At 44.1% G+C, this 24208-nt stretch overlaps 1 protein-coding gene across 1 annotated transcript in view; it reads right to left on the minus strand.

The window, feature by feature from the left end:
- The window catches only part of DHX57 (DExH-box helicase 57), a 531935-nt gene that overhangs the window by 199533 nt on the left and 308194 nt on the right, over positions 1 to 24208 (minus strand). The window contains exon 13 of the mRNA XM_069235106.1: positions 14263 to 14379. Within this exon, the coding sequence (XP_069091207.1) occupies positions 14263 to 14379 (117 nt within the window). The remainder of the gene's footprint in view (positions 1 to 14262; positions 14380 to 24208) is intronic.

Consider the following 24208-nt stretch of genomic DNA (forward strand, 5'->3'; position numbering starts at 1 on the left):
GGGGTGAATTGAGATGGGGTTAGGTGGATTGTATTAGGGTGGGGAGGATTGAAGTGGGGCATATTAGAGTGGGGCAGATTGGGGTGGGGAGGACTGTTTTGGATTGGAGAAAATTGGGGTGGGGAGAATTGGGGTGGGACAGATTGTTTTGGATTAATGAGGGGAGGATTGGGAAGGGGCAGATTATTTTGGATGGAGTGGGGAAGACTGGGGTGGGGCAGATTATTTTGGATTGGAGTGGGGCAGACTGGAGTGCGGCAGATTATTTAGGATTGGATTGAGACAGACTGGAGTGGGGTAGATTGATTTGGACTGAAGTGGGACAGATTGATTTGGATTGGAGTGGTGAAGACTGGAGTAAGGCAGATTGGAGTGTGGCAAATTGTTTTGGTTTGGAGTGTGGCAAAATGTTTTGGATTGGACTGGGGCAGATTGTTTTGGATTGGCGCAGTGCAGATTGTTTTGTAATGGAGTGGGGCAGACTGAGTTGGGCAGATTAGGCTGGAGTGGGTTAGGAGGATTGGAGTGGGCTGGTTTGGGGTGGATTTGATTGGAGTAGGATGAATAGGATTGGAGTAGGGTGGACTGGATAGGAGCAGGTGGGCTGGGTGGATTGGAGTGGGGTGGAGTGAACTGGTATGGGGTGGGGTGGATTCAGATAGAGTGGGGTGGGTTGAAGTAGAGTGGTGTGGACTGGAGGAATGTGGGGTGGACTGGAGTAATGTGGGGTGGACTGGAGTAATGTGGGGTGGGGTGGATTCAAATTGGGTGGGGTAGATTGGGGTGTGGTGTGATGGGCTGGATAGGAGTGGATTGGAGTGAGGAAGGCTGGATGGACTGGACTAGAGTATGGTGGACTAGAGTGTCTAGAGTGTGGTGGATTGGAACAGAGTGGGGAAAATTTGAGGTGGATTGGAGTGGGGTGGAGTGGACTGGATTGGGGTGGGGTGGATTGGAGTGGACTGAACTGGGTGGACAGTGGTGAGGTGGACTGAAGTGGATTGAAATGGGGTGGGTGGATTGTGGTGGGGTGGACTGAAGTGGGGTGGATTGGATTAGAGTGTGGTAGGGTGGATTAGATTGGGGTGACAGGGCTGTGGTGGGGGACTGGATTGGGGTTGGGTGGGGTGTATTGGATTGGCATGGCATATATTGGATCAACTGGTTTGGAGTAGTGTGGACTGGACTGGAGTGGGATGGATAGGATTGGAGTGGGGTGGACTGGATTAAAGTGGGTGGACAGGAGGAGGGAGACTGGAGTGAGGCAGACTGGAGTGGTGCCCGATTGTTTTGGGTTGGAGTGTGGCAGATTATTTTGGATTGGAGTGGAGCAGATTGTTCTGGACGGTAGTGGGGTTGATTGTTTTGGATTGGAGTGGGCAAATTGTAGTGAAGAAGATTGGAGTGGGGCAGATTGTTTTGGACTGGAGCGGGGCAGATTGTTTTGAAATGGATTAGGGTGAACTGGAGTAGGGCAGATTGGAGTGGGACAGATTAGACTCGAGTGGTTCGGGAGGAGTGGGGTGGATTGGAGTGGGGTGTGGTGGAATGGATTGGAGTGCGGTGCATTGGAGCAGGGTGGACTGGATGGTTTGGAGTAGGGTGAACTGAACTGGGATGGTGTGGGGAGGATTGGGGTAGAGTGGGGTGGATTGGAGTGCGGTGGATTAAAATAGGGTGGCATGGATTAGATTAGGGGTGTGGTGGACTGAGAGGGATGGATTGGATTGGACTAGAGTGGGGTGGACTGGGTTGTGTCAGGTGGACGGTTTTGGAGTGCAGTGAATAGGTTAGGAGTGGGGTGAACTGGAGAGGGGTGAGGTGGATTGTATTGGAGTGGGGAAGATTGGAGTGGGGCGGATGGGAGTTGGGCAGATTGTTTTGGATTGGAGCGGGACAGATTGGGGTGGGACAGACTGGGGTGGGGCAGATTGGGTTGGATTGGTGTGAGGCAGACTGGAGTGGGGCGTATTGGAGTGGGACACATTGTTTTGCATTAGATTGGAGAGGAATGCAATGGGGCAGATTGTTTTGGACTGGAGTGTGACGGACTGGAGTTGGGCGGATTCGGGTGGGATACATTGTTTTGGATTAGAGTAGGCAGATTGAAGTGGGGCAGAGTGGAGTGGGGTAAATTGTTCTGGATTGGAGTAGGGCAGATTGTTTTGGACTGGAGAGGAGCAAATTTCAGTGGGAGAGATTATTTTAGATTGGACTGGGACAGATTATTTTTCATTGAGTGGGATAGTTTGATTTGGACTGGAGTGGGGCAGATTGTTTTAGATTAGAGTGGGGCAGACTGGAGTTGGGTAGATTAGACGGGTGGGTTGGGAGGGCTGGAGTGGGGTGGGTTGGAGTGGATTGGATCAGGAGACTGGTTTGGATTGGAGTGGGGTGGACTGAATTGAGTGGGGTTGATTGGTGTGGGGTGAGGCGGGGTGGATGAGCATTGATTGGAGAAGGGGGTGGAATGGGGTGTACTGCACGATTATGTGTTAAAGCATAATATCGGAATTACACATAAGAAAGAATGTTGCTTTGCAATATTTAGAACAAGATAATCGCCATATTTTGAGAACAGCACCCACAAGCAAAAATAAACATGAGTGCAAATTGAGAAAAGACAACTTGACAAAATAAAAGAAAGTTAGCTATAAAAAATAAAACTTACAATTTTGTTTGTTCTGCTGGCGGGATATCACTCCAAGTTATAACAGCCTGTGGCGGAGCGTTGCTAATGCACATCCGCCAAGTCCCACTTTGGGAATAAATTTAGGATTGGTTCGAAGTGTGACACTGTCTGAACTGAACTGAAGAAAAGGTTCTTTGATGGTAAAGGTGTTAATGTCACTTACTCTTTTGGCAGATGTTCGAGCCAGGAAAACTGCAACTTTCCAAGTAAAGTATTTCAAATTGTGCCTGGTTGGTAGGCTCAAATGGTGGTTTCATGAGCTGTCCCAGCACTACATTCAGGTGCCTCGCTGGTGGCAGTTCTTGTACAGGAGGCAAAGTCCTGAAGAGGCCTTTGAGGAATTGCTTTACCATATGACTAGCCCATTACTGGAACATTGAAACTTGGAAAATCAGAGCTGCCAAGGTCTCAGATTGCTCATGTATGACGTTTTTATAATTTCAGTGTGATTAGGAGTGACATTCAATAACTATGAGTGACATTTTTTCACAAGCAAAATCAAGCAATGAAAATGAGGGAAGCACATAAATATCATAAATTACACCCATTGGAGCAGTGAGAAACTATAAGAAGATCTTCAAACTGCTGCAAGGCACCAGAAATGGAAGGACACTAACCAAGTGCCCAGTTTACTTAGGCTCATGATCATGACGCGCTAAAAGTAAATTAAATAAGGATTGGAGAAGGTACCAGTGCCACTTACTAGTGTGTAAAGAGCAGCAGGTGACTGGACAGCCAGATATGAATCTGCCACGGTCTTAGAGCATGACCTGCTCAATAGTTCCAGCAACACTGAGGGGCTGGGATTGGACAAGCTTGGTGCCCCTTGTCTGCTCTGGCAGTAGTGGATGCTGCAAAAAATAAAATAAATCTGCCACCTTCTGCCTCTGACTGACTGAGGCCACCAATAAATCAAACACTGCAGTGAGTGTGTTTAACACCTTCTGTGCCGGGGATGTAATGGTTACGTCCACCGGCACAGTGCTCCTGTGCTGAGGACGTAACCATTTGGTCCTCGGCATGGAGCTCGGAGGGAGCACTAGCGCTCCCTCCGCGGGCTTCCCTCTCACCCCCCCAAAGCAGGGATGGAAGGAGAAGCCTTGGGGCTATCGCACGCTGACATCATTACAGGGTGCTGGTCGCTCTGGAAACCATTTGCTTCCAGTGCGCGATCGGAGAAACAGGTAAGTTTCTCCTCTGGCGGGTGGGGGGTTTGAAACAAAGAGGCATTGGGGGAAAGGAAAGGGTTTTCCTTTCCCCCCGGTGTCTCTTTGAGCATTCCTGCTGCCCAATCGCATTGTGATTGGGCAGCAGGAATGCCCACTAGACGCCAGGTATTTTTTTAAATGTTTATTTTCATTGTTTCTGTGTCGGGGAGCGGCCCCTTGGGCAAGGGTCGCTCCCCTTTGGGGGCATGTATACTATGGCCATTTCTGCCCCCCTTGGGGGCAGATCGGCCTATTATTTTTAGGCTAATCTGCCCCAAGGGGGGCAGAAACCACTAGAACGCAAGGGATGTTTGTTATTTATGTTTATTTATGTGGGGGGGGCATAGAACTGTTGCCCATTTCTGCCCCCCCTTAGGGGCAGATCGGCCTATTTTTTTAGGCCCATCTGCCCCCAAGGGAGGCAGAAGCCACTTAGGCACCAGGGATTGTGTGTATGTGTGTGTTTAGTGGATGGGAGGGGGCAGTCCCCTGTGCAAGGGTCGCTCCCGTTTGGGGGCATGTTTTTTATAGCCATTTCTGCCGATAGGCCTTTTTTTTAGTAGGCCCATCTGCCCCTATGGGAGGCAGAATCCACTTAGGCACCAATTTCTAAAGGCTTGATGGTGGGGTGTTTGTCAACTGGCGAAGTATTTACATTTGTGATAAAAAAAAAATTCCTTTTTGTTCTAGTTCAAAGCTTTTGCTTTCTTTGCTGTGGCTCCTCGCGCTTTTGGCGGTGGTTGACCTGCGGTTTGCATAGCTGCATGTTTTATGTAAGTAAAAACAATTTACTCCAAATGAGTATTGTTGCCATGCATAAATGACATGTTTGTAGGTGGTGTACTAAATGCAGGATTGTGTGTGAAATTGTCCCTAGATTTGTGCACAATGATATTTGTGTTGTCTTATTTCTAATTTGCTTTTCTTTGTTTCTTTTTAGTGGGATATCATTGGTGATTGCTGTGTCTGTGCAGAGTAGTTGCCGTTGAGTCAAGCTTTTTCAGGCAAGTGAGCGGCATTGTTTTTGAGTTTATAACTCTTACTGATAAAGCTACACTTTATTACTTATCTTACCCAATGCTGGTTGTTGGTGGTGCATTTGTCCAGTTACTTTTCGTAGGAAAGATCATGGCTGGCCTCAGGATGACCGCTCAGCAGGTGGTTGGTATGCTTTTTGAGTCATTGTCTGATCAGGATTATGAGACGGACTCTGCATCTGAGGCAGAGGAGGAAGTGAGAGATTCTGGCAGTGAAGTTTCTGTCAGAGAGGAATCTTCTGATGAGGAAGCCACTCTCTGTGCAGATGAATTGCCTGTTTTAGAGGAGGACACTGATGTGCCATTAGTGCAGCAACCTGGGGCTGAAAGGTTTCCCATTAGAAGACCTGAACTCTGGGTTGCCCCAAACATGAAGCAGCCACAGTTGCCTGCCTTTACTGGTCTCCCGGGGTGTAGAGTCAATACAGATAACTTTTTGCCTGTCAATTTCTTTGAGTTATTTGTGGATGATGTGTTTTTGGAAGAGATTGTTGAGCAGACTAATTTGTATGCAGAGCAGTATTTGAGGGACAACGCTGCTAGACTTAGGCCACACTCTAGAGCTACCCAGTGGATTCCAACAAACTTGGAGGAGATGAAAATGTTTTTGGGTTTGACTCTTTTGATGGGGTTGATAAGGAAGCCATCACTGGCTTTTTATTGGTCAACTAGTCCCTTGATGGCAACAGCTATATTTCCTGCAACCATGAGTCGTAATCAGTATTCGTGTCTTCTTCGGATGCTGCATTTTGTTGACAATGTATTAGCCTTGCCACGAGATCACCCTGATTCTGACCGTCTTTTTAAGATTAGGCCTGTCCTTGATCATTTTGTATATCGGTTTTCAGAGATCCAGGCAAAGAAATAGCTGTGGACGAGTCTTTGGTCCTCTTCAAGGGTCGTTCGGTTTTTAGGCAGTACATTCCTAGTAAGTGGGCATGATATGGAATTAAATTGTATATGCTGTCTGAAAGTAGTACAGGATATGTGTATAGTTTCCGAGTATACACTGGTAGGGATTTCAGTATTGAAACCCCTGGTTGTCCTACCACTTTTGGAGTTACTGAAAAAATTGTGTGGGAACTTGGTAGACGACTATTCAACAAATGTCACCATTTGTACGTAGATAACTTCTACACTGGAGTGCAGTTGTTCAAGGAATTGTTTAGAGTGGACACTGTTGCTTGTGGCACAATTCATTGTAACCGGAAAGGCTATCCAAGGGAGCTTGTCTGTAAAAAAAAAAAAAACGTGAGAGGGGACAGTGCAGTGCTTTGCAGAATGATGAGCTGCAAGCTTTGAAATTTTCAGACAGGAGGGATGTCTACATGCTAAGTACCATCTATGATGAGAGTACTTCCCCTGTGACTGTTGGGGCCAGGTTGCTGAAGTGCGCAAACCTGTGTGCATTTTAGATTATAAGAAGCACATGGGAGGTGTAGATAGAGTTGATCAGAGGTTGGAACCATATACTGCTATTCGTAAGTCTTACGTTTGGTATAAGAAGTTAGCAATTCACCTCTTCCACTTGGCAACTTTTAATGCTTTTATTGTGTTTAGGGATAGGTCTCCAGAGTCAAAGATGACATTTGTGAAATTTCAGGAGTCTGTGTTAGAGAGCCTTATTGTGGTGGAACAGGCAAGAGTTCCTAGAGAAGCAGTGGTAGAGGTTGTGGGTAGATTGAAAGATCGCCACTTTGCTGAGCACATTCCTCCCATGCCCAAAAAAGACTTTCCAGCTAAGAAATGTAGAGTCTGTGCTCGAAGAGGTATCCGGAGGGAGACTCGAATGTACTGCCCAGATTGTCCTTCAAAGCCTGGGCTGTGTCTGGGTGGTTGTTTCAAGAATTACCACACCCAGAAGAATTACTGGGAACTACCATGAGTGTAAACTGCTTGTTTTGTATTTTCATGTGTTCAGTTTCATGGTTGGCATTTCTGTCATGTACTTAGTTACAGCTTTTGTGTTTGTAGTTTTGTAATTATTTCTACTTAATTAGTGGTTTCTTTGCTTTTAAAACATAAAAAGTGATGCCATTGTGTGGGTAGTGGCGCTTGGCTAACGGTGTAGATATTGACTTGCTGTTGGCTACTGCAACACACTGCCAGCCAAACGCCAGTCCACACACTCCCATCAGCTGGTGTGATTGCTGTATCAGGCATGTGGGAATATGTAAGTGATGGGCCTTTGAGTGGCACTGTCTGTCGATGTGAGTGTTGTAATGTGGTGGGCCTGTGGCTGGCGGCGTGAATGGGCTTGTGCATGTCCTGTATGAAAGGTGTGTGAATGGACTGTAAAACGGTTGGTGCCTTGACGCGGCTTTACAGCTCACGAGCTGTGAGTCATTGGTTCAGTTTTTTGGCCTTTCAGTTATTAACAGTGCATTTCATTTTTGTGAAATCTCTTGTTAATAAAATTTGATCCACTGAACCATCACTCACCCTCGTGCCAAACCCACGGTAAAAATGACAAAACCTGCTGCACTGTAATCAGGCGTCGCAGCACACCTGTGACACGCTAGGTGTCTCGTGTGGGACACCGATGATGAAGCATGCCACCAACTTGGTTGGTGGGTGAGGGATCTTTTTAACATAACCTAAGTGTGTTTCTTTTCACAATTTTAGTGTTTGGAACATCACATAAGTGTGTGGAGACACCAAAATGATCTAAACTAACTGTGTTTGGGGGGGCACCTATGTTTTTGGTCCCGGGTGCGGCCTTCATCTAGGGAAACCTACCAAACCCAGACATTTTTTAAACATAGACATCCCAATGAGTCCAAGGTGGTGTGGCTTGCCTGGATCCCCCAACATTTTCTTACCCAGACTCCTCTGCAAACCTCAAAATTTGCTTAAAAAAGCATATTTTCCTCCCTTTTCTTTATAGGATCACCGCTGCAGCACAAATTTCCCCTCAGTCACCCAAGTAAAATGATACCTCACTTGCGAGGGTCCCCAAAGCAGAGTCAGCCTAAAAGATGTATGAAAGAAAAATATGTGCTTATCAACTCACTGTGCTATCCCTTCAATCTCTACAGGTTGCTGGCATTTTTCTGTTGCAGACACCTGGGCCACCCACACAAGTGAGGTATCATTTTTGTGGGGAGACTTGGGGGAACGCTGGGTGGAAGGAAATTTGTGGCTCCTTTCAGATTCCAGAACTTTCTGTCACCGAAATGAGAGGAAAAAGTGTTTTTTTAGTCAAATTTTGAGGTTTGCAAAGGATTCTGGGTAACATAACCTGGTCAGAGCCGCACAAGTAACCCCATCTTGGATTCTCCTAGGTGTCTCGTTTTCACAACTGCGCAGCTTTGCTAGGTTTCCCTAGGTGCCGGCTGAGCTAGAGGCCAAAATCCACAGCTAGGCACTTTGCAAAAAACAGCTCTGTTTTCTTTGTTTAAATGTGATGTGTCCATTTTGTGTTTCCTGTCACAAGCATTAGACCTACCCACGCAAGTGATGTAACATTTTTATCTGGAGACTTGGGGGAACACAGAATAGTAAAACAAGTGTTATTGCCCCTTGTATTTCTCTACATTTTTTCCTTCCAAATGTAAGACAGTGTGTAAAAAAGATGTCTATTTGAGAAATGCCCTGTAATTTACATGCTAGTATGGGCACCCAGGAAGTCAGAGATGTGCAAATAACCACTGCTTCTCAACACCTTATCTTGTGGCCATTTTGGAAATACAAAGGTTATCTTGATAACTATTTTTCACATTTTATATTTCAGCAAATTAATTGCTGTATACGCCTTTTAGAATGAAAACCCACTGCAAGGTGCAGCTCATTTATTTGCTCTGTGTACCTTGGGCTCTTGTGAACCTACAAGCCCTATATATCCCCACAACCAGAAGAGTCCAGCAGAAGTAACGGTATATGGCTTTCAAAAATCTGACATTGCAGAAAAAAGTTACAGAGTAAAACGTGGAAAAAAACTGCTGTTTTTTTTCACCTCAATTTCAATATTCTTTTATTTCAGCTGTTATTTTCTGTAGGAAACACTTGTAGGATCTACACAAACGACACCTTGCTGAATTCAGAATTTTGTCTACTTTGCAGAAATGTTTATCTTTCTGGGATCCAGCATTGGTTACTCACGCATTTCTGTCCATAACTGGAAGGAGGCTGAAAGCACAAAAAATAGTAACAATGAGGTATGTCCCAGTAAAATGTCAAAACTGTGTTGAAAAATTGGGTTTTATAATTCAACTCTGCCTATTCCCTAAAAGCTGGGAAGATGGTGAGTCTACCACCGCAAACCCTTTGTTGATGCCATTTTCGGGGGAAAAATCACAAGCCTTCTTCTCAAGCCCTTTTTTCCCATTTTTTTTTTTTGAAGGAAATGTTTGCTGTATTTTGGCTACTTTCTTGGTCTCCTTCAGGGGAACCCACAAAGTCTGGGTACCTCTAGAATCCCTAGGATGTTGAAAAAAAAAGACGCAAATTTGGCATGGGTAGCTTATGTGGAGAAAAAGTCAAGAGGGCCTAAGCGCGAACTGCCCCAAATAGCCAAAAAAAGGCTCGGCACAGGAGGGGAAAAGGCCTGGCAGCGAAGGGGTTGATTCTTATACTATCCTGAACAGTCAGAAAGTGTTGCAAGACCACATGCTAATGAGACACACACGTGATCCCCACACTGTGCGGCACCTTAGGTGTAATACCTAGTGCTAGATCATCAATAACTTTCTAAAACAACGGAGACGCCAGTCTCATATGACGCAGTAGACTCTCCCTTGGGCAGCTCAGCGCTACCAACAGTGTTCACTGCCTCTTTAAATGCAACACTGTACCACTGTATGTATTTTCTTTATTAAAAACAGTGCAGACCTCACTCGTGGCCAGTAGTTACCTTGCAGCACAGTCTCCACAGTGAGACAGACCCGCACAGCAGCGGAGGAGACTGAGTGGAAGGCTGTACGTGTGCCTTCCTTGGAAGCTCGCTGTGGTGTGTGTGCATGCGATCATGAGAGATCAGGTCAACGGGCCCCTTAATCTCCTCTTTATTTTAATCCCTACAATCACAGCCCTGGTTAGGGCTGGAGGCGCCCCTCCTTGGAGACCGATGTGGGTGTGAATCAGAGCAGGTCAGCCCAGGGGGCTGACTCCAGGGCTCACAATGTTCCTGTCTCAACCCTTGAGAGCTGCCCTGCTGGAGGACAGCCCTGCCACTGCACAGCTGCCACTCAATTAGCACTCGGAGGCCTCACTGTTAAAATTAAATGCAGATCTGAAGGTCACTGTCATTCTGCTTCACCCTTACAATGCGCAGGTGGTCAAGGCACCAAAAATTTGTGATTAATGCAGTAATACAGACCACTACACTAAAATGCATTATTCTAACGCCTGATGCGTGGTACTTGGCAGGGCTGAAAATTGCAGCCAGTTGCACTCCTATGTAAGAATAAGTCAAGCTGGATCTTGACAGGTAGAGTAGATATAGGAGGATTTGCTCTGGCGCTAATGTGATAGGTTAGACATTATAATCCACAGACCAAAGGCAGAAGCGTTCCCAGCTTTTACGTTTTGTTGGTTGTGTCTGCTCTTGCTTTGGCAAGAACTTCCCTGTATTCTGGTGTAATGTTTATCATGATGAATTCATTGAATTTGTGAGCCACGTTGATAAGTGTAGGGATGTCGGGTCTGGATGCCAGACCTGTCCCTGGTACATGGTCAACAATTTTGGTATCGGTTTGAGTCGGACATGGGGTTGGTCCGACAGGAGTAGGAGCTCAGTGAACCAGAACTTTCTGGGCCACTTGGGGGCTATGGGGAGAAGTTCTGCAAGGCTCCCTCTTCATTCTGTTGAGCATCTTTAGGATCAACAGGGAGGACCTGGCCTGGCAGTTCGGGCTGGACTGTTCCCATGAGGAACAGGGTCAAGACTGATTTGCATATGGCTGGGTTTAAACTGGGGTGGCATGGTGAGCAAAAGAACGATGGATTAAACCCAGATCTGTGACTGGGGGTGAATGTTTGATTGGTTCCGCATTCCGTCCATCATTTGTGTTTTGCTTTGCTTTTGCTGCCATAAGTGTGCTGGGTATGCCCAGACGTGGGTCCCGGGCTCACTATGCCACTGGATTCAAGCTAGCCTGGCTCATGAAGGGTGAAACTCTGAAACCGGTCCCAGGATGCTTGTTTGCGGTCCAGGGAGGACCTGGCCTGGCAGTTCCGGCTGCACTGTTCCCATGAGGAACAGGGCCAAGACTGATTTGCATATGGCTGGTTCTAAACTGGGGTGGCATGGTGAGCAAAAGAACGATGGATTAAACCCAGATCTGTGACTGGGGGTGAATGTTTGATTAGTTCTGCATTCCGTCCATCATTTGTGTTTTGCCATGTAACCATACAGTCAGCCCTTAAAGAGCATACCCACCTGAAAAAATTATGGGAAAATTAATGCAGAGTAACCCTATATTTAGCCCCTAGAGGGTGTAGTGCATTACACACTTTCAAGGCTAGCTGGCCTATCCCAATGATATAACAAACAAGGCCCATAAAATATAAGTTTCAGCCAGGAGAAAGCTTAAAAAGATAATGAATAGTGGTAGGGGTTATTATTTTGGAATCCCCACTAACAGACTGAGGACCCAGAGATGGTGTAGAGAGAAAGAGCACATTGTGGTCAATGTTTTGGAGGTGATCCCATTGCCCTACGACCACCACAGGCTGAGTTATGAGCAAAAATGTTTTGTAAAGTAATGCTCTGCAAAGAGTGCAGTGAATATTGTAATATCGGTTCTCCCGTGGTGCTGGGAGAGCCGCTTTCGCTGTGAGGATTTCTGTTTTACGTAAAGCATTTACCAATTTCAAGTGTTCTAAGGGGAGTGCCACAAGAAATTACTCTGATTAGGTAACTGTGAACAATGTGACGTGCTGATCAAGTTCATGCTGTTGTGCCTCTTGGTCGCTGTCAGCGCCATAGCCGCCATGCAGCACGAAGGGAAGAGACATGCTTTATCATCTGGCCATGCTCCTCGTCAGTAGGGCCCATCAGGCATTGCAGTGCCGGCCTGAAAAGGAGCATGGCTCGATGATGGAGCGAGCAGGTCACCTAATGGTGAGTGAGGGCTACTGTTCCAGTACGAATAATGCATGTGGTGTGGGAAAAGACCCCCCTGCCCTAATTGGTGGAATGGAGTACATTCTTTTGGAACAGTGCATCTTATTTCAGTTATAGGTTCATGAAAGGAGACTGATAGTTTTGTATCCCTAAAAATGGTTTGTTATTATTATTAACCTTTTGACTTCTGTGGACCCCTACTGAATCACTACTCAAAGACAGGGACTCCTGCAAAACAGTTCTTTCACTTTTACACAAAGTTTTAAAACTTTACATTTTTTTTTATTTTTTATATATATATATTTACTTTTTTAATCTGCTCATATTATTTAGTTTTGTAAACAGACGCGGACACCCTGGGCAGGCATTTTGACCCTCAAAGAGACCACAGGTTAAGAATCAAAGTCCTACATAACAATCTCCTTTTTCACAGTGGGCTATGCCACCTTGTCACTAAAACCATATCCAGAAAGTGTTTTAGTCGCAGCCTTTTCAACCACTTAATGCTGATTGATGTTAGCTAATTTTGCTGACAGTCCTGAAACCCCTGTTCTTACCCGCTGTAAAAGGTAACTCTTCCCACCCGAATGGAAGGCATTACCTGTTTGAGGGTTGCATGTCAAGCCACAAAGAAGTCTTGTTACTGAGGACTTCAACATTGTTAAGATGATATCTGTACTTGGTAAAATGGCTCGGGGGGGCAAGGGAGGAGGTCCCCCTGACTTAGAAGACATACCAGGTTTGTATCCAGACTACCACCAGTTTCCCACAATTCAGTAACATACTTGGTCCCAAAGTAGGATCCTGTAGAGGTAACATATTTTTCAGTGCTCTGGGAAAAAAGGAGGCACACTGATTTGGTCAAAGACAGGCTGAGCACCTCCCTACAGGCTCCAAGCTCAGACTGAAGATTAGGATGAGGCATTATCCACCACATACATGTGAGAAGAGATGTGCCTTGATTGTTAAAGGGATGAGCTTCCCCAGTCCAACACCTGCTGGGTCCAAGATGGAAAAATACCCAGTACTCCGGGAGCTCTAGAAGGAGGAATCTCCGTCCATACAGCTGGTCTTCAGAAACAGCCTTAAAGAGAAGTGGCAGACTAAGCAGACTGATGAATGCTCCTCTTTTCAATTTCAGGTAGGTGTCCCTGTTAGAAGGGGAGGTGGTGAAGGTATACACAATTTGTGATTCACCCATCCAAAGTCTGGAACCTGGATCTCTGGAACTCTCAGAGCTTTCTTCGCAGTAGCTACTCAAGGGCTGAGACCTTGGGGTAAAAAATTCCCCCTTTTCTCTGGCTGGATGTTTCTTATTCTCTTTGGGGGCATGTACCCCAGCTACCTCTAAATACTGTGTAGTAGTGCTCAGTGTTATGTTGTCACTTTGCTAGAGAAAAGTGTTAATTCAAGTGCTAAACTTCCCCTTAGCTGTGTCCCTTTGTGGCAACGGCTGCTTCGCATTTTGCTGCATTTCTGCTGTACTCAGTAGGGTCCACCACCAAAGTCTGGTTCCTTTACCGGGCAATGGATTACCTCAAGGTACCATGTGGTAGCCACAGATATACTCCACAGCTGTGACCTGACACAGTAGGGTCACTCATGTGGGCTCTGCTTCGTCACTTGATGATTTTGGACTCCGATATGGCCTTGGATGCCGCAAAGCCCAGATCCTGGTGCCACCACTCCTCCACACTGAAACTGGTTGTTAAGGAGCCCAACTTTGCCTTTCCTTGCAGCTTTAGGGCCTAGAGGCTGGGATACAGAGGAGCCCTGGAGAAAGAATGGTCATCTTTAGAGACTCATCAGCAGGAATACTTATGTGAAACAGAGGCTGGCAAGGGAAGTGGCACAACCATGCAGATTCTCCCCCTTTTTTACAAGGAAGGGGAGCGTTTCAAAATATTGTATGCAGCACAGGTGGGAATATAAGAGTGAATGATGTGAGGAGGAGAAGGAGGAATGGAGACAGTTGAAAGACTTCCGTAAGGGAAAGCTCTGTACCTCATCAAAAGAGGGTGAGCCTCACATAAATGAAAATAAGCCAAATTACGTAGTAGAAGGAAGAGGTGAAGTCAAAAGCCTTTTTAAGTATGAGAAATTGTTTCTATCCAGGACCAGAAAAGATATTACTAAGATATTAACTTGAAAGAAAATAGTTGAGTGTTATTACAAGTCTGTGACCAACAAAATAGTTTTGCAGTGCCATAACCCCTACTTCATCTTTGCAGTTCGGATCTTGTCTCATAGTTGTAATACCTGGCGGGTATGAGTGAGTTCCATCCACAATCCACTCCAATAAAGCCTCAATTAAGTCAAGATTAATCTTGTCCAAGTCCATGCCAATCAATGTCTTTATTACAGATTTATCAAGTCCTAGGAGGCAAAAAAGAAACATTTATTATTAACAAGTCAAATAATATCTTTAATTTTGATTTTTTTTAAAACTATTTTTTTCTTTAGCAAAGAGTTTCTGAAAGCATTACTGTACATAGTTTTTTTTCTTCTTTTTACATTGTTTTACCTATGAATATACACGCCACAAATCAAATTTGTGGAATGTTAATCAATACAAAAAAACATGACAACGTGTCTGTGATGTATCCTGATCTTTAGCTCATTATTATCATTACAACTGATGATCATTCGAAAGCATCAGCCTGCTTGCAAAAGGATTTTGGGAATAAAATTAAAAAATGTGAAATGGGGTGTGCTTCATACCACCAGGCAAAGCAACTCCCGATTTCAGCCTTCAGCAACCACCCTGCAATATGTCCCTAAGAAGAATCCTGAAACTGAGCCCACTAGTAACATGACGAGGAGTAAGAAAACACCCATGATCAGGTTGCACAGGGCCCCTCACAGTCTTGGGTCCTGGTGCCAGAGCACCTGTTGTGCCATGCGTAGTAGATATAACCCTTGCTCTTATGCTCTGACTAACAATCCTGCAGTGGGGCAACGATCAACCCGAGTCACAGGGAGGCAGGCAGGGTTGCTGATTCCAATGTGGGCATGCTTAGCATTATATGAATACTTGGTATGGCCTGCTGGAATCATAGCGCCATTGTAGAAGGCAGTGGGAATGAAGGTGCTAAAAGCCATTCAGCAGATAAGGGTTTGAAGAGCAGCATGTATGCATGCACAAAATCTGCAAAAGAAACCAAAAGAGGATGTGGCCCTACAGCCAGGGCTGCCACTTTAGAACTTGGAAACCAGATTCAAGTCTCGGCGACGGTTTATCATCCTGGTTAAATCACTTCCTCTTCCCGTGCCTAAAAAAATATGACCTTTTGTATTGCAACTGGTGATCATGTAAAATGCTCCAATACCTTCTGGTGGAGTTTGCGCTATATATAACTGCAAACGGTAGACAAAAAGAACAAGCCTACAACTGTCTATCAAACGTAAAGGAAGATGGTGTAAATTTGGACAAAAAAGCAGTCATAACATTGTGGAAACTGGGGATTAATAGCTTTTCACCTTGGCAAAGCATGTGCTGCGCAAAGTGGCAGGTATCCTTAAAGCAAAGTGACACTTTTTTGGCATTGCTGGTTTAAGGACCAGAGTTTGCCACAATTGACACTTGTAAATGGGGATCACTCGCAAGACTTAATCGACAAAATTATCGAAATAATCGATTATATATATATATATATGTATAGTTAGGATCTAGTTTCTATAGAAAACTATGTTTTTTGCTTGCCTATATCCATGGTGTCGCTTGACAAATCTTTACAACATTTTCCCCCAAAAAGTCAACAGTCACGTGAGCTGCTGTCTGGAAAATTTCAGGGTGATCTGTCAAGTGGGGGCCGGGATAAAGGGTGGATAAATTTATAGATTTCCCTACGTTAATTCCCATAAGAAAAATTGAACAGCGATAGCGCAAAAACCAGTGGACGGAATTACACCAAATTTGACAGAAAGGTAGCTCTTGGTCCAGAAAGAGCCCTTTTTGTATTTGGTGTAAATCCGTTCAGTAGTTTTTGAGAAATTTAGGATAACCCAAATTTGTATGTAAGGGACGTAAAAGATTTGCGACCCCTCCCGACCCTTTGCAGAGATCTGATTGGCTGATAACACTTCAACAACAGAAGTGTTGTCAGCCCTCTTGGGACTCAGCTGAAGCCGAGTCGCAGCTCTAGTGGTTTAACCCCCAAGGGCTAAAAAGCATTGTTTTTTTCTAATTTTAGGGTCAGATCTGCTGTAAAATTAAAATATATATATATATATATATATATATATATATATACATATATATGGAAAATGTCACTTCCCACTGTACATTTGTTCATGCCATGAAGTGCTGCAGATTCACATGCTATGCATAGCTCTTCCGACATCTAGTGTTGGGCTCGGAGTGTTACAAGTTATTTTTCTTCGAAGAAGTCTTTTCGGAGTCACAGGATCGAGTGACTCCTCCTCTCGGTTACAGTGCGCATGGGCATCGACTCCATTGTTAGATTGTTTTCCCGCAAAGGGTGAAGGAAGGAGTGATAGAGTATAAGAATATAAAGAGATGTCCATACAAGTGTAAATGTATCTACATATGTACAAATGATAAACTTAAATGACGAAAAAAAGGGGGGACTGGGAGATTGACTGAACCAGTGTACAATCTCCCAATACACAGTATGGAAAATAATGAGTGCACAGTTCCAGAATGTAGAATGTTATCAACCCCTCTCGAAGTCAGTGTGCTTTACTCTTTGAGCATGTAAAGTGTGGGATCATCATTTCCCCTTAACTTTTTTTTGTGTTTTTAATCTTGACCGGGTCCTCGCTCGTTTATTAAACATCTTCTCACACTGAGGAGGTACCCGAGCCAATTTTAATTAGTATTTTGTATCTCTCCAGCTGTTTCTTAGTAACCTGAGATCCTTGGTACTGAGACACAAACAACTTTTTAATGGCTAGATGGTGCCATGTAGGACCCCATCAGACATTGCAGTGCCAGTCTGACGTGAAGAAGAGCCCGATGATGATGCATGAGGGCTTTAGCTTCTGATTGTGTGTGTGCCTTCGAGAGGGGTTGATACCCTCTACATTCTGCAACAGTGCACTCATTATTTTCTAAACTTAAATGACTACAGGCTTCTGGGGAGGAGGGAGGGTGCATGTGAATCTGCAGCACTACATGCCACAAACAGATGTACACTGGGTAAGTGACATTTTCCGTTTGATGGCATGTGTAGCTGCAGATACACATGCTATGCATAGACTACAAAGAAGTTAGTCTTCCCAAAAAATTGCGGTGGCTAGCCTGTAGGAGTTGAAGTTGTTGAAATAGTGTTCTTAAGACAGCTTGGCCTACAGTGGCCTGTTGCTTTGAGAAAACAAACACAATAGTGTTTAGTAAAGGTATGAGGAGTAGATCATGTGGCAACTTTGCATATATTTGCCATTGGTATGTTTCCTAAAAATGCCATTAACGCACCTTTCTTTCTTGTAGAATGTGCTCTAGGAGTGATTAAAAGTTGTCTTTTTGCCTTGATATAGCATGTTTGTATGCATCTAACAATCCATCTTATTAAGCCTTGTTTAGATATAGGATTGCCTTTAAGTGGTTGTTGAAAAGCAACAAAACATTGTTTTGTTTTTCTAAAGTCTTTAGTTCTATTTATATAGTACATAAGAGCTATTATGAGATCTGGAGTATGAAGAGCTCTTTCTGCAACTGAGTCTGGCTGTGGAAAGAAGATTGGCAACTCCACTGTTTGGCTGATGTGAAAAGAAGATACTACCTATGGTAGAAATTTTGGATTTGTCCTAAGTACAACTTTGTGTTTGTGTACTTGGAAAAAAGGTTCCTCAATAGTGAGGGCTTGTATTTCACTAACTCTTCTTAATGAAGTAATAGCTACAAGGAAGGCAACCTTCCATGTTAAGAATTGAATTTGACAAGAGTGCATGGGTTCAAAAGGTGGGCCCATAAGTCTGGTAAGTACAATATTTAGATTCCATGAAGGAACAGGTGGTGTCCTAGGTGGAATAATGTGTTTTAATTCTTCCATGAAAGCTTTAATAACAGGGACTCTGAATAGAGAAGTATGTTAAATATTTTGTAAATATGCAGATATTGCAGTAAGGTGAATTTTGATGGATGAGAAAGCTAAATTTTAATTTTGTAAATGAAGTAGGTGGGATACAATATCTTGTATAGAAGCTGTAAGTGGATCAGTATCTTTAGATTGACAGTAGTAAACAAATCTTTTCCATTTGTTAGCATAACATTGTCTGGTAGTAGGTTTACGTGCTTGTTTAAGCACTTCCATACATTCTGATGGAAGTTTTAGATAACCAAATTCTATGATTTCAGGCGCCAAATCGTTAAGTTGAGAGTATTGGGATTTGGGTGCCTGATTTGACCTTTGTTCTGTGTTAACAAATCTGGTCTGTTTGGTAGTTTGGAATGAGGTACTACAGACAGGTCTAGGAGTGTTGTGTACCGATGTTGATGTGCCCATGTTGGGGCTCGGAGTATCATGGTAAGAGATGTCTGACGTAGTTTGTTTACCAGAAAGGGAAGGAGTGGGAGAAGGGGAAAACCGTAAGCAAATATCCCTGACCAATTGATCCATAGGGCATTGCCCTTGGATAGCGGATGTGGGTGTCTGGATGCGAAGTTATGGCATTTTGCATTTTTGCTTGTTGCGAATAGGTCTATTTCTGGTGTCCCCCACTTTTGAAAGTACTTTTGAAGTACTTGGGAGTGAATCTCCCATTCGTGAGTTTGTTGGCAAATCCTGCTTAGGAGATCCGCTAACTGATTGTCTATTCCTGGAATGTATTCTGCTAATAGATTAATGTGATTGTGAATTGCCTATTTCCATATTGTCTGGGCTAGCAGAGACAGTTGAGATGAATGTGTCCCACCCTGTTTTTAGAGGTAATACATGGTCGTCATTTTGTCTGTTTTTATCAGAACAGTCTTCTGTTTGAGAAGAGGTTGAAACACTTTTAGGGCAAGAAACACAGCCAATAATTCCTTGTAGTTTATGTGAAATTGTTTCTGTTTGGGATCCCATTTCCCTTGAATGATAGGTTGGGGAGCTCATCTCAACAATCCTATCATCAATGCATCTGTTGGTATTATGGTCTGAGGTACAGGGTCTTGAAATGACTGCCCCCTCATTAGATTGCTGAGATTCCACCATTGAAGGGACGTCTGCGTATGGCGGTCCATCAGCACTAGATCTTGAAGCTGACCGTGTGCCTGAGACCATTGTTGTGAGAGGCATTGTTGTAAAGGCCTCATGTTTAGTCTTGCATGTGGAACTATGGCTATGCAAGATGCCATAATCCCTAGATTTTTCATGATAAATCTTACAGTGTCATGTGGAATTGGTTGGATATGTGGGATGAGATTTCGGAAAGCTTGTATCCTTTGTGTATTTGGATATGCCTGGGCTTTTGGAGTATTTAGAATAGCACCTACGTAAGGTTGTTCCTGTGCTGGTTGAAAGTGTGACTTTAGAGTGAATCCTGGTGTATGCAGTATTTCTATTACATACTGAGTGTGTTGTTGACATTGTATAAAACTGCTTGATTTTATTAGCCAATCGTCTAGATATGGAAAGACATGTATGTGTTGTCTTAGGTAGGCTACTACTACTGCTAGACATTTTGTGAACACTCTTGGAGCTGTTGTTATGCCAAATGGCAAAACTTTGAACTGGTAATGTTTTCCTGCTATGCCAAACCTGAGGTATTTTCTGTGAGCTGGATGAATGGGTATATGGAAATATGCATTTTGAGGTGTAAAGCAGTCATGTAATCTTGTTTTTGTAGTAGTGGAATGACGTCCTGCAGAGTTACCATGTGAAGGTGTTCTGACAGGATATATAGATTTAGTGGTCTGAGATCTAGAATGGGTCTGAGAGTGCCATTCTTTTTGGGAATGAGGAAGTATAGAGAATATACACCCCTGTACCTTGTTGACTGATGGGAACTATCTCTATTGCACCTTTGAGTAGAAGAGATTCTACCTCTTGTTTCAACAGAGCAATGTGCTTGAGAGAAAGCCGGTGTGATCGGAGTGAAATGTTTGGTGGAGTGGAAATGAGTTCTAGGCAATAACTATTGCGGATAATTGACAGTACCCATTGATCTGTTGTAATTTGTTGCCAGTGAGGATGGAAATATTGCAGTTTTCCTCTCACAAGAGCTGTATGCTGTTTGGGAATGCAGGGGAAGTCACTGCTTCGATGAGGTAGAAGCACCTCTTGTGGCAGGAGATTTACCTCTGGATCTAAAATTCTTTGCTCTATAGGAGCCCCTGAAAGATCCCCTGGGAAAATATTGTCTTCCCTGTTTTTGCTGGGACGTAGAGGCATCTGAAACTTGTGGTTTAAAACATCCTCTAAATTGAGGTTTGCGAAATGAGCCCCGAAAAGGTGTTGTATAAAGGGTTCCTATGGCTTTTGCTGATCCTGTGTCCTTTTTAAATTTTTCAATCGTTGTGTCCACTTCCAGTCGAAATAGTTACTGCTTATTAAAAGACATAGGCCCGCTTGTTGTATTTCAAGCTTAAAGCCTGAGGACCTCAACCAAGCATGCCTTCTAATTGTAATGCTAGTGTTTATGCCTCTAGCTGCTGTGTAATGCTGACCTGATCTGGTAATTAGCAATGGTTTGCCCCGCCCCTCTTCCACTAACTGCTGCGCCCTTTTCTGGTGTTCCTCTGGGAGGTATTACAGGAACTCCTGAATCTCATCCCAATGTGCCCTGTCGTAGCTAGCTAAAAGGACTTGTGAATTAGCAATATGCCAGTGATTCGCAGCCTGGGTGGCCACCCTTTCACCTGCTGCGTCAAACTTGCAGCTTTCTTTATCAGGGGGAGGAGTGTCCCCTGTGATCTGGATGCTAGTGTGTTTTCTGGCTGTACTGACTACAATTGTGTCTGGTGGTAACTGTTGAGAAATGAAAACTGGGTCTGTTGGTGCTGGTTTATATTTCTTGTCAATTCTAGGTATTAACACCCTGTCTTTGACTGGCTCTTTAAAAATTTCATCTGCGTGTTTGAGCATACCAGGCAGCATTGGCAAACATTGGTATTGTTTGTGTTTTGAGCAAAGAGCGTTAAAAAGAAAATCATCTTCGAATGGTTCAGAGTGCATCTGCACACTATAATATGCTGCTGCCCAGCAAATGACCTGGTTATATGTTGTGGTATCCTCAGGTGAAGATGGTCTTGTGGGATACACTGCAGGATCATTACGTGGGATTGGATCAGAGTCATACATGTCCCATGGATCCATGTTATAAATGCTATTACCCATATAGTCCTCATGTGAAGAAGCATGAGATTGTGTGGGTAAAGTTGGTGGTGATGGAGTAGGAGGTGGTGGAGAAGAGGAAAGGTAAGGCGAATGTGGAAGAGAAAGCTGAATAGTCGTTGGCTTTTCCTTATGCCTAAATATTTTCGCTGGTGAAGGTCCAGCATTCAAACTCTCCTGGAATGCTAATTTATTTTTTGTCAATAAAGGAGGAGAGGCAATAATATTTCCAGTCTGTTTCTGGATTTGAATCCTCCTTTGTTTCTGGTCCATGACCTCAAGAATGGGTCTAATGTCCAACTCACCCCCCTCTTGTTCTAACGATGAAGCATGTTTTTTGCCTTTTCGAGAATGTTCCGAAAGTTTGGTGGCAGTATGCTTCGTACTGGCTGAAAAAACTGTTTGAGTAGATGAAAAACTTTTTTTCGGCTCTGAAGATGGACTTTGATGTCTCGGCTCCGAAGAGGAGCGTGGATTTTTTGGTTCCAATGTACTTGGAAGCCGACTCAGTTCAGAAGTGGAATCCTCCACCTTTCGACTCGACGCTGAAACAGGCGTGGCAGTCTGTTGCTGGGGGTGAGTTTGGCCTTCTTTGCTGCTGAACCAGCGGGTCGGTCGAGGAGTTCAGGTTTTCGGGTGGAACCACGGCTTACAAGCAGTGGTGTCCCCAAAGGCCTTGTATGGTCTTTTAGTTTGATGGGTAGGGGCTGGTGTACTCATATACTGCGCCACAGGGAGTGCCTGGCTGTCCTCCTCTGAATCCCGGTCAGAGTCCGAATATCGAATGGAGACTGCCGTCTGAGCCTGTTTTTCACCAAGGATGTCTAGCGTGGGCTCTGTGGATTTCAACGGCATCTCCAACTGCCTTGCTCTCCGATCTCGTAATGTCTTTGATCTAAAAGACCCACATGCCTCGCAGCATTCTTCTCGGTGGTCTGGAGAAAGGCAGAGGTTACACACCGAATGCTGGTCGGTGTAGGGGAACTTGGCATGGCACCGAGGACAGAATCGGAATGGAGTCCGATCCATGAGCCTGTGACGCAGTAGGCCCGAAGAGGCCTAAGAAGGGCACAGGCACCCGAAAGGGCGTTTAATCGATCCTGGCGCTACAATCGGATTGAGTGCAGTGGGAAACCGCAATCGAAACTATACCGACAGCAAGCTAAATGACAGAGAAGTTCAGATAGTACCAAACTGAAAGTACCGGAGCAAGAGGGAAAACGTCCGAACCAGACGGCGGAAAGTAAACAATCTAACAAATGAGTCGATGCCCATATGCACTATCACCGAGAGGAGAAGTCACTCGATCCAGTGACTCAAAAAAAGCTTTTTCAAAGAAAAACAACTTGTAACACTCCGAGCCCAACACTAGATGGCGATATATGCACAGCATGTGTATCTGCAGCTACGCATGCCATCGAACATATATATATATATATATATATATATATATATATATGGAAAATGTCACTTACCCAGTGTACATCTGTTCGTGGCATTAGTCGCTGCAGATTCACATTCTGTGCACATCCCGCCATCTGGTGTTGGGCTCGGAGTGTTACAAGTTGTTTTTCTTCGAAGAAGTCTTTTAGAGTCAGGAGACCGAGGGACTCTTCCCATTTCGGCTCCATTGCGCATGGGCGTCGACTCCATCTTAGATTGTTTTCCCCCGCAGAGGGTAAGGTAGGAGTTGTGTATGCTAGTAATAGTGCCCATGCAATGGAGTAATGTACATAATGTAGTTTAAAGTAATATATTTACAAATATACAGATGTTCAAGATCAACTTCTAAACGGCTACAGGCTCCCGGGGAGGCGGGTGGGCGCATGTGAATCTGCAGCGACTAATGCCACGAACAGATGTACACTGGGTAAGTGACATTTTCTGTTCGATGGCATGTGTAGCTGCAGATACACGTGCTGTGCATAGACTAGTAAGCAGTTATCTCCCGAAAAGCGGTGGTTCAGCCTGTAGGAGTTGAAGTTGTTTGAAACAATGTTCGTAGTACTGCTTGGCCTACTGTGGCTTGTTGTGCCGTTAGCACATCTACACAGTAGTGTTTGGTAAATGTATGAGGCGTAGACCATGTAGCTGCCTTACATATTTCGGTCATTGGAATATTTCCTAGAAAGGCCATGGTAGCACCTTTCTTTCTAGTTGAGTGTGCCTTTGGTGTAATAGGCAGATCTCTTTTTGCTTTAAGATAACAGGTTTGAATGCACTTAACTATCCATCTAGCAATGCCTTGTTTAGAAATTGGATTTCCTGTATGAGGTTTTTGGAAAGCAATAAATTATTGTTTTGTTTTTCGAATTAATTTTGTTCTGTCAATGTAGTACATTAACGCTCTTTTGATGTCTAATGTATGTAGTGCTCTTTCAGCTACAGAGTCTGGCTGTGGGAAGAACACTGGTAATTGTACTGTTTGATTTAAGTGGAACGGTGATATGACTTTTGGTAAAAATTTAGGATTTGTCCGTAGAACTACTTTATGCTTGTGTATTTGAATAAATGGTTCTTGTATGGTAAATGGTTGAATCTCACTTACTCTTCTTAAAGATGTGATGGCAATTAAAAATGCAACTTTCCATGTTAAGTATTGCATTTCACAAGAGTGCATGGGCTCAAAAGGTGGACCCATGAGTCGTGTTAAGACAATGTTGAGGTTCCATGAAGGAACTGGTGGTGTTCTTGGTGGTATAATTCTCTTTAGACCTTCCATAAATGCTTTTATGACTGGTATCCTAAATAGAGAAGTTGAGTGCGTAATTTGCAGGTAAGCTGAAATTGCTGTAAGAGGTATCTTAATGGAAGAAAAAGCTAGCTTTCACTTTTGCAAATGTAGTAAGTATCCTACGATGTCTTTGGCAGATGCGTGTAAGGGTTGAATTCGATTATTATGGCAGTGATAAACAAATCTTTTCCAC

Source organism: Pleurodeles waltl, chromosome 5 (assembly GCF_031143425.1).
Source record: "Pleurodeles waltl isolate 20211129_DDA chromosome 5, aPleWal1.hap1.20221129, whole genome shotgun sequence".
In the NCBI taxonomy this organism is placed as follows: domain Eukaryota; kingdom Metazoa; phylum Chordata; class Amphibia; order Caudata; family Salamandridae; genus Pleurodeles; species Pleurodeles waltl.